Source organism: Oncorhynchus tshawytscha, linkage group LG03 (assembly GCF_018296145.1).
Source record: "Oncorhynchus tshawytscha isolate Ot180627B linkage group LG03, Otsh_v2.0, whole genome shotgun sequence".
Lineage (NCBI taxonomy): Eukaryota > Metazoa > Chordata > Actinopteri > Salmoniformes > Salmonidae > Oncorhynchus > Oncorhynchus tshawytscha.
The window spans coordinates 42,723,883-42,734,905 of record NC_056431.1 but is presented as its reverse complement, the minus strand read 5'-3'; the positions used below and the strand labels follow the sequence as shown (position 1 = coordinate 42,734,905).

At 41.5% G+C, this 11,023-nt stretch overlaps 1 protein-coding gene across 1 annotated transcript in view; it reads left to right on the top strand.

Annotated features, from left to right (window-relative positions):
- The first annotated feature begins 10,096 nt into the window (after positions 1 to 10,096).
- Positions 10,097 to 11,023, top strand: part of LOC112224141 (potassium voltage-gated channel subfamily H member 7) — a 77,787-nt gene continuing 76,860 nt past the window's right edge. Inside the window, exon 1 of the mRNA XM_024387489.2 lies at positions 10,097 to 10,456. Coding sequence (XP_024243257.2) covers positions 10,381 to 10,456 — 76 coding nt within the window. The 5' untranslated portion in view covers positions 10,097 to 10,380. The remainder of the gene's footprint in view (positions 10,457 to 11,023) is intronic.

Below are 11,023 nucleotides of genomic sequence, written 5' to 3'. Positions count from 1 at the left end.
ATGTGACCCACACTGTGCAGGCCTGAGCCAGCCTTGTTTTTTTCCCCACACGCAACCTCATTTGACTTGAACACAAGATTGTGCCCCCCCATTTTTTTTTTTTATAAGTTCATGCTTGTGGCCCTCTCACTCAAATCAGCCATAGAGAAAAGTTGCTCCAGCTATAACTATGCTACAAATGTGGCAATGATGCTATTGATACTTGGTGTCAGGCCAAGAAGAGAAAACTAGATTGAGATATCAATGGAGGAGCCGTTCATGAAAGACAAAAGGCAGACAAATAATAGATATCGGATGCTTTTCCGAGTTGGCCTCAAGGAAGAGAAACACTAGTGCCTCATCCAGTGTTGGACATCCATAAAAGTAATATTTGGTCAAAAGGTAAGAGACAAAACTTATTGTGTTCAGTGAGAAGCGTATTTTGAGTGTTTGTTTAAAGTGGATTAGGTCTGTGTCGCCATTAGCTAGGCTAGCCAACATTCTGTCTGTCATCATAGCTAGCTAGCGATCATTGTATTTTTTATTTGCATTTTATTAAGGATCCCTATTCCAAGGCAGCAGCTACTCTTCCTGGGGTCCAAACAAGATTAAGGCAATTACATCACCCACCCATCACCCACCTACATCATACAACATGTTATTACATCACTACTGTACCACTACATACTGTATCTACAATACAAACTGTAGAATACTGAAATAAAAACAATTACAACATTACAATGTATAGTGCCTTCAGAAAGTATTCATACCCCTTGAATTGTTCCACATTTTGTGGTGGCACAGCCTGATACACACAATAACCCATGATAACGAAGTAAAAACATGTTTTTGGAAAAATATATACTTAAAAAAAAAAAATGAAAACGAAATACAGAAATATCTCATTTACATAAGTCTTCACACCCCCGGTGTCAATACTTCGTAGAACCACCATTGTTATTGATTACAGCTCTGAGTCTTCATGACTTTTTAGCCAGGCATACAATGAGCAGTAATAGATCTTCAAACATGACCCTCTGTGCGGTCTCCGCTATGCCGACCGTACTCACTGCACTAATACATGGACTGACTTTTGGGGCAACCACAGCTACAACTCATTTCCCACTTTGACACACGTGTTCAGTCAGCGCAGAAGAAGCATGTTATGCCCGAGGACTGCGCAACTCAACCAACTGGCATTTGAAGGGGAATTTACAAGCAGATTTTGGGGGAGAATTGAATGCAACTCCTTTGAAATGATACATCTAAAACAATCTAGCTGGTTGATTTCATACAAATCTTGCTTTAGTGTGTATTGCGCTGTCCAAGGTGCTGACAAAAGCGCAGCAGGATATCGTGCCATTGAACCTGTCACTTCTTGGCGAAAAGCATTTTTTGAACTTTCATGTCCATTGTGGTAGTGCATGATACCAGCAGAATTCAATATAATTCCAATGCAAGAACGCAAATGACGCGCCTGGGTATAGCTACATATCAGTATGTTTCATCCTAGAAATAGATACGTTATAATATGGTTTTCTTGGTAACCTGTTGGTTTTCGTTCCTGTAATGGAAGTGTACGTATTGGAAACATGTTTATAGTAGGCTGGCATTGCTTAATTGATTATGTGGGTCGAATTTGATTCACAGAAGTGTATTGTGCCATATCACAATGTGTTGCTGAACTCATGAGGGAGCGGCATGATTCTCCATGTTGGAAGCGGGCCTATAGGCCTATTTATTTTGCAAGACAGCTGTGCACGGCTGCATCTCACTGTAGTAGACTGTAGGCTATGTTTTGGTTACCGTATATAGACAGGTGTGTGCCTTTCCAAATCATGTCCAATCAATTGAATGTACCACAGGTGGACTCCAATCAAGTTGTAGAATTTCGAGTCGCATAGCAAAGGGTCTGAATAATCACGTAAATAAGGTATTACTGTTTTTTTAAAAGCTGTTTCTGCTTTGTCATTATGGGGTATTGTGTGTAGATTGATGAGGGGGAAAAACTATTTAATCCATTTTAGAATATGGCAGTAATGTAGCAAAATGTGGAAAAATTCAATGGGTCTGAATAGTTTCCGAATGCACTGTATATGGCTCTGGCTATAGCTAGCCTAGCTCGACTAACAAACAGCCATGTTTTTGTTGTTGTTGTTGTTTTTTAGGGGATAGATCAGCTACCAAATTAGCAGATATATTTGGAGTCTATCAAATAACATTACTTGCATAATTTCTATTCCCCTTTTTAATATATATTTTTTATTATGCCCCTACCCCCCAGTTGTATAAAACACATCAGTTCATAAATCAGTGGTCATAAAAACACGATGCATAGCTTATATACCTTACCTCTTTGGATGACATTTTGAAAATAATAGCAATTGTTTACCCAATCCATGCAACGACTCTGTTAGATAGCTGCAGTCTCGTCAGTCTTGTGCGAACTCATGCTTCTAGCTAGCTGGAACTCAAATTGCTAGTGGGCAGGTCCATGTGGGCCAAGCTTGCCGTGCGTCACTAAAATGTGTGTAGATTCCCTATATTGGGAAAATACCACCGCGCAGCTTCCATAAAACTGTTGCTTTCAAACTAGGGATTTCATGGCTAATTGAGGTAAAACAGTAATTCTGCTCAGAGATGATACATGTATGAACTACACATGGACACATCCAGCCCAAAGGGAGGTTTAAACAATAACGACGAGGTTTAGCCCAATTCGCCAAAGTCCCGGAGAATGTCTTTAATGTCAGACTACTCCAGACTCTGCATAGGGAACAATAGATCAGAGTAACTGCTCCCTTCAATGTAATAGAGGAGGACCTACTAGTACCTTCTGGCACTATCTGTTTGTCAATGTTATAAAGCCTCATAACTTCTACATCTACAGTTCTGTGAGTCTCTGACATCTCCCAGGAGTACAGATACAGTAGTACAAACAGTATATTGTATTCTACAATGCATTATATGCTTTTAATAGCTTTTAGTTAAAGGGATAGCTCACCCAAATTACAACATGATACATTGGTTTCTTTACCCTGTAAGAAGGGTATGGACAAGGTCAGACAGCAATCCATGCTTTGGTTTTTGTTTACCTGGCCAGTCTCCAAATTATAACATTTTATTATTTTTGTCTTAACAAACCAATGTCAATATCCCCTATATAAGCATATTGTGGTTAGGATTCTGCGCTCTCACGGCCGCGGACCGGGTTCGATTCCCGGTCAGGGAACTACTCTTTAAGGTTCCCGAGTGGTACAGTGGTCTAAAGCACTGCATCTCAGCAAGAGGCATCACTACAGTCCCTGGTTCAAATCCAGGCTGTATCACATCTGGCCGTGATTGGGATTGCCATAGCGCACAATTGCAGCCCACAATTGGCCCAGCATCGTCCGGGTTTGGCTGGGGTAGGCCGTCATTGTAAATAAGAATTTGTTCTTAACTGACTTGCCTAGTTAAATAAAGGTTCAATGAAAATAGTATGTTTCAAAATATTCAATATGCGTGTAATTAGGACACCAGTAACCAGCAGCCATTAGAGAGATCAAACCACTGCTGGTAAGTAGGTGCCCTCACAATGTCATGGTTTGCAATCAAAGTGAGCGCCAGCCATCATAGTTCCAGCTGTGCCAGCTAGTTCTATTTCCAGTCTTTCACACCCAGGATGCTGGCTGCTGAGAGATGAGGGACCAGATTGGAGCATCTGTAATGTCCATACCCAAGGGCACTAAGGGCTCGGTGGGGGACTATTTGCCTTGTGTGGAACACTCAAATGAGGTCAGTAGATATATCCCCTCACCCACCCGAAGCTTCTCTCTGCCGTAAACACTCAGCATATTTTATCACATAAATCAAACACACTTATGTGACTATGATGCATTAGTCAAGTCTTGCACTCTTCCTAGCTCAGATCCATTTCCACATAAGAAATTCAGCTTTAATTGTACTGTATGGATGAAATGAAAAAGCATGCCAAGATTTTACCCATAACCCATAACTTGATTTTGGGTGAATGATGACCGCCCTGGTACATATCTGCAAGGTCCCAGTGTAACTGGTATAACTGTAGAATGAGTAACGAGGGAGGCCTGCTGATTCCCTTAATGCAACTGTGATTGAATAAAAGCCCACAGATAAAGCACTGAGGCCAGAGGAGGGCTGTGTTTTCCTGTAAGCCACACCAACAGCACGGCTAATACACAGTGGCACCACCACGCCTTGCCGAGGTCACGACACACCAGCTGAGGGCTAAAATACACTCACATTCACTCTGGGTCTATAAATACACTACATGACCAAAATTATGAGGACACCTGATCGTTTGAACATCTCATTCCAAATCATGGGCATTAATATGGAGTGGGCCTCCCCCTTTTTCGATATAACAGCCTCCACTCTTTTGGGAAGGCTTTAGATGTTGGAACATTCCTGCGGGGCCTTGCTTCCATTCAGCTACAAGAGCAGTGATGTCGGGCACTGATGTTGGGCGATTAGGCCTGGTTCACTGTCGGCGTTCCAATTTATCCTAAAGGTGTTCGATGGGGTGAGGTTAGGCCTTTGTGCAGGCCAGTCAAGTTCTTCCATGCCGATCTCGACAAACCATTTCTGTATGGACCTCACATTGTGCACGTGGGCATTGTCATGCTGAAACAGGAAAGGCCCTTTCCCAAACTGTTGCCACAAAGTCGGAAGCACAGAATCGTCTAGAATGTCATTGTATGCTGTAGCGTTAAGATTTCAATTCACTGGAACTAAGGGGCCTAGCCCGAACAATGAAAAACAATTCATTTAAAAAAAATCTTCCTCCACCAAACTTTACATTTGGCACTATGCAATGGGGCAGGTAGCATTCTCCTGGCATCCACCAAACTCAGATTAATCCATTGGACAGGTGAAGCGTGATTCACCACCGCAGAGAATGCACTTCCACTGCTCCAGAGTCCAATGGTGGCAAGCTTTACACCACTCCAGCCAACACTTGGGATTGCGCATAGTGATCTTAGGCTTGTGTGCGGCTGCTTGGCCATGGAAACCCATTTCATGATGCTCCCAATAAACATTTATTGTGCTGTCTTTGTTTGGAAATTGGTATTGAGTGTTGCAACCAAGGACAGACGATTTTTACGCGCTACGCGCTTCAGTACTAGGCGGTCCCGTTCTGTGAGCTTGTGTGGCCTACCACTTTGTGGCTGAGCTGTTGTTGCTCCTATACATTTCCACTTCACAGTAACAGCACTTACAGTTGACCGGGGCAGCTCTAGCAGGACAGAAATTTTAATTAACTGACTTGTTGGAAAGGTGGCATCCTATGACGGTGCCATGTTGAAACCACTGAGTTCTTCAGTTTTTTAAAAGTTTTTTTAATTTCACCTTTATTTAACCAGGTAGGCAAGTTGAGAACAAGTTCTCATTTACAATTGCGACCTGGCCAAGATAAAGCAAAGCAGTACGACACATACAACGACACAGAGTTACACATGGAGTAAAACAAACATACAGTCAATAATACAGTATAAACAAGTCTATATACGATGTGAGCAAATGAGGTGAGATAAGGGAGGTAAAGGCAAAAAAAGGTCATGGTGGCAAAGTAAATACAATATAGCAAGTAAAACACTGGAATGGCAGATTTGCAATGGAAGAATGTGCAAAGTAGAAATAAAAATAATGGGGTGCAAAGGAGCAAAATAAATAAATAAATTAAATACAGTAGGGAAAGAGGTAGTTGTTTGGGCTAAATTATAGGTGGGCTATGTACAGGTGCAGTAATCTGTGAGCTGCTCGGACAGTTGGTGCTTAAAGCTAGTGAGGGAGATAAGTGTTTCCAGTTTCAGAGATTTTTGTAGTTCGTTCCATTGGCATTGGCAGCAGAGAACTGTAAGGAGAGGCGGCCAAAGAAAGAATTGGTTTTGGGGGTGACTAGAGAGATATACCTGCTGGAGCGTGTGCTACAGGTGGGAGATGCTATGGTGACCAGCGAGCTGAGATAAGGGCGGCCTTTACCTAGCAGGGTCTTGTAGATGACATGGAGCCAGTGGGTTTGGCGACGAGTATGAAGCGAGGAACAGCCAACGAGAGCGTACAGGTCGCAATGGTGGGTAGTATATGGGGCTTTGGTGACAAAATGGATTGCACTGTGATAGACTGCATCCAATTTGTTGAGTAGGGTATTGGAGGCTATTTTGTAAATGACATCGCCAAAGTCGAGGATTGGTAGGATGGTCAGTTTGACAAGGGTATGTTTGGCAGCATGAGTGAAGGATGCTTTGTTGCGAAATAGGAAGCCAATTCTAGATTTAACATTGGATTGGAGATGTTTGATATGGGTCTGGAAGGACAGTTTACAGTCTAACCAGACACCTAAGTATTTGTAGTTGTCCACGTATTCTAAGTTAGAGCCGTCCAGAGTAGTGATGTTGGACAGGCGGGCAGGTGCAGGTAGTGATCGGTTGAAGAGCATGCATTTAGTTTTACTTGTATTTAAGAGCAATTGGAGGCCACGGAAGGAGAGTTGTATGGCATTGAAGCTTGCCTGGAGGGTTGTTAACACAGTGTCCAAAGAAGGGCCAGAAGCATACAGAATGGTGTCGTCTGCGTAGAGGTGGATCAGAGACTCACCAGCAGGTGAGAATGGCCTTCAGTAAGGCCATTCTACTGCCAAGGTTTGTCTATGGAGCCCTAGGCCTGGCTCCAGGACTACCTGACATGATGACTCCTTGCTTCCCCATCCACCTGGCCATGCTGCTGTTCAGTTAAAACTGACCTGAGCCCAGGACCATGCCCCAGGACTACCTGTTAACAATGACTATAGTTTCCCAAGTCCACCTGGCCATGCTGCTGCACCAGTTTCATTTTTCCACCTGACTGTGCTGCTTACAGTTCAACTGTTCTGCCTTATAATTATTGTACCATGCTGGTCATTTATGAACATTTGAACATCTTGGCCATGTTCTGTTATAATCTCCACCCGGCACAGCCAGAAATGAGGACTGGCCACCCCACATAGCCTGGTTCCTCTCTAGGTTTCTTCCTAGGTTTTGGCCTTTCTAGGGAGTTTTTCCAAGCCACCGTGCTTCTACACCTGCATTGCTTGCTGTTTGGGGTTTTAGGCTGGGTTTCTGTACAGCACTTTGAGATATCAGCTGATGTACGAAGGGCTATATAAATAAATTTGATTTGATTTGATTTGATTTGATATGGAGATTGCATGGCTACAGTTGAAGTCAGAAGTTTACATACACCTAAGTTGAAGTCATTAAAACTCGTTTTTCAACCACTCCACATATTTCTTGTTAACAAACTATAGTTTTGCAAGTCGGTCTGGACATCTACTTTGTGCATGACACCAGTCATTTTTCCAACAATTGTTTACAGACAGATTATTTCACTTATAATTCATTGTATCACAATTCCAGTGGGTCAGAAGTTTACATACACTAGGTTGACTGTGCCTTCAAACAGCTTGGAAAATTCCAGGAAATGATGTCATGGCTTTAGAAGCTTCTGATATGCTAATTGGCATCATTTGAGTCAATTAGAGGTGTACCTGTGGATGCATTTCAAGGCCTACCTTCAAACTCAGTGCTTCTTTGATTGACATCATGGGAAAATCAAAAGAAATCAGCCAAGACCGCTCAGGAAGGAGACGCGTTCTGTCTCCTAGAGATGAACGTACTTTGGTGTGAAAACTGCGAATCAATCCCAGAAAAACAGCAAAGGACCTTGTGAAGATGCTGGAGGAAACAGGTACAAAATATCTATAACCACAGTAAAATGAGTCTTATATCGGCATAACCTGAAAGGTCGCTCAGCAAGGAAGAAGCCACTGCTCCAAATCCGCCATAAAAAAGCCAGACTACAGTTTGCAACTGCACATGGGGACAAAGATTGTACTTTTTGGAGAAATGTCCTCTGGTCTGATGAAACAAAAAATATAACTTGTTGGCCATAATGACTATCGTTATGGTTTGAGGAAAAAGGGGGAGGCCTGCAAGCTGAAGAACACCATCAGGAACTGATGCACTTCACAAAATAGATGGCATCATGAGTCAGGAAGTTAAAGCTTGGTCACAAATGGGTCTTCCAAGCATACTTCCAACGTTGTGGCAAAATGGCTTAAGGACAACAAAGTCCAGGTATTGGAGTGGCCATCACAAAGCCCCGACCTCAATCCAATAGAACATATGTGGGCAGAACTGAAAAAGTGTGTGCGAGCAAGGAGGCCTACAAACCTGACTCCGTTACACCAGCTCTGTCAGTAGGAATGGGCCAAAATTCACCCAACTTATTGTACAACAATTGAAGGCTACCCGAAAGTGTTTGAGAAAAAAGTAAAAAAAAAATTAAAAAGCAATGCTACCAAATACTAATTGAGTGGATATGTAAACTTCTGACCCACTGGGAATGTGATGAAGAAATAAAAGCTGAAATAAATCATTCTCTCTACAATTATTCTGACATTTCACATTCTTAAAATAAAGTGGTGATCCTAACTGACGTAAGACAGGGAATGTTTTACTAGGATTAAATGTCAGGAATTGTGAAAACTGAGTTTAAATGTATTTGGCTAAGGTGTATGTAAACTTCCGACTTCAACTGTAGGCCCTTTTCAAAGAGATTAGTTGGTTTTTAGGGACAGTCGAAACAAGCAGAACTTCAGAAGTCTTCCCTCTTCCGCCTACTTCCCTCAGGCATCTAATATGATTGTAAACGGAGACACCTACAATATAGACACTGAGGCATGTATCACTATGTAAATTGCAGACCTCCTGCCATTAGGGGCTATTTCAGAGACCTGTCCAAGAGCCCTGTTGAGTATGATGGCTTTATTGTGTGTTAGGGTTGTTGTAACATCAGCGCATGCGGCCCTGAAACAGATGGCAAAACATTATGTAAGGAGGTTGCTGAATGATGGCTGCCTCATATTGATTTTATACACCTGTCAGAAGCGGGTGTGGCTGAAATGGCGAATCCACTCATTTTAAGGGGTGTCCACATACTTTTGCACATATAGTGTATGTATCGCCAGATGCAAAAATATGGCTAAATTGAGATTAGAGTATATATTTATTCTGTTGTATATTTGCTTGCAGTTCAATGGTGGTGACATAAATATCAGACAGATTAAAATAGCAGTGCTGAAAAAAAGAATGCTGGAAGACAAAATATTATGTAAGACTTTGTAATAGCTGACAGTGAAATGAGAAGAGAAGCCGACACGTGCAGCACACATGCTAAGGCTCTCTATTATACACATGGTTGTGTTTGTCAGTCATGCCTTCATTCAACCCGTTTTCTTAATGGAGCAGATAGGCGATGAGCCACTATACTGAAATACATGGACAGATGTTGCAGGACAGTATGAAGGGCTTTTCATTCTGCACACATTTGCATATCTTTACGGAGATTATCTGAGCTGTGTATTAGACAGGTATGGGTTTCATATCAATTGGAATGCAACACCTACTGAATCAATTTAAACTATGTTTTGCTACACAACAAGGTAGAACTATACAATTAATTAAAAACTGTCAATAGGCTATACAATCAATGCTAAACAATATTTTATAGGAAATCAAGAGGTCTCAATTGCGCCCATGTGTCATCGCTGAAACTTCAGCACCATGGACAATTCCTCGTGCGCTATTACTAGGCTACAGCATACAGTAAGTAGGCAACTCACACTTTGTTACAGAACGCTTTCATGTTATCAGTTTGAAATGATAACGCTCAAGATGTATATTAATGACATAACAAATGCGATGGATAAAGTACATACTTCATTCATCGTGTACTTTGTACTTTATTTGTACTATGAACTCAAAGCTTTTTCATGAATATTCTGTCCATGGATGCTATATTGTACGTAAATTTTAAAAAACACGTGGCTCCAACTCAAAGATGCAACTCGTTGAGCACGTATTACATGCGCACTGAAGAGGACCTACTGTACAGGTTTTCGAGATTGCTTGACTGATGTATGCTTTCTCAGCACAAAGAATCAACCTTACCCGAGGTGGCAGCGCTGTGCACTAAGCCCCTAGGGGTAACGTCACTCCCCTGGTATATCAGCCCCTGTCCTCTAGTCGTCCACCACATCACCACAGAGAACGTCAAGATCGCATCCATCTTCAACTAGAAATGGTTTACAAACTACATCTGACCCAGGCAATCCTCCCCGATTCCGTGCGTATCGGTAAGGAGTCATTCAAATGCTCCGGTATGCATGCAGGCTAAAACGTATTCTTGTGAATTTGGGAAAGGTCATTTAAAGTGGAAAGTGCGTGTGCGTCGAGTAGGCTATGATTTGTGACAAAGGAAAGATAAAGAAGAGGAAGCTACAACAGTAACTTCAGGTCTCATTGCGAAAGCGCCTTTATACAACACCACGGAATAATCATGCCTGTTCGGAGAGGTCACGTTGCGCCACAAAATACATTTCTTGGAATAATAATACGGAAATTCGAAGGACAGAGTAAGTATACCATCCCAAGTATCATAATTTTAATCTAAAGCGTTATTCTTGGCATTGTGGCAGTCGTGTATATCAGTCTGTTTGGAAATGAAGTTACGTTTTAAAAACAGTTTGAACTTGTCCAATTGAAAATGGGGTTTGTTAATTGAAATCAATTTGTTAGTGACAAATCAGTGTCAATAATGTACTTTGTTGAGCTTTACTATATCGTCATGATCTATTACTATCTATTTACTATCTATTTACTATCATTAGTGGTGGATGAGTTGAGCCTCCCCCTTTGGGTGTCTAGAAAATAAATATATTAGTCCAATCAAGTATTATTATAATTTTTTATCTCCTATGCTCCTGTATGCTTCAAGTCAATAGTTTTACTCAGGAATCAAGAGTTGTTTAAAAAAGTCTAAGAAATGATTTAAAAATATATATCACCTTTGTAATAATACAATCAAGTATTGGACTGTCTTCAGTTTACAAATACAGCAATGTTCAAAAACTCTCAAATTGTAATGTATTACCTCTAGACTGCTGTACATAAAGATTGGTTTGATAGCATTGTGTATCGTT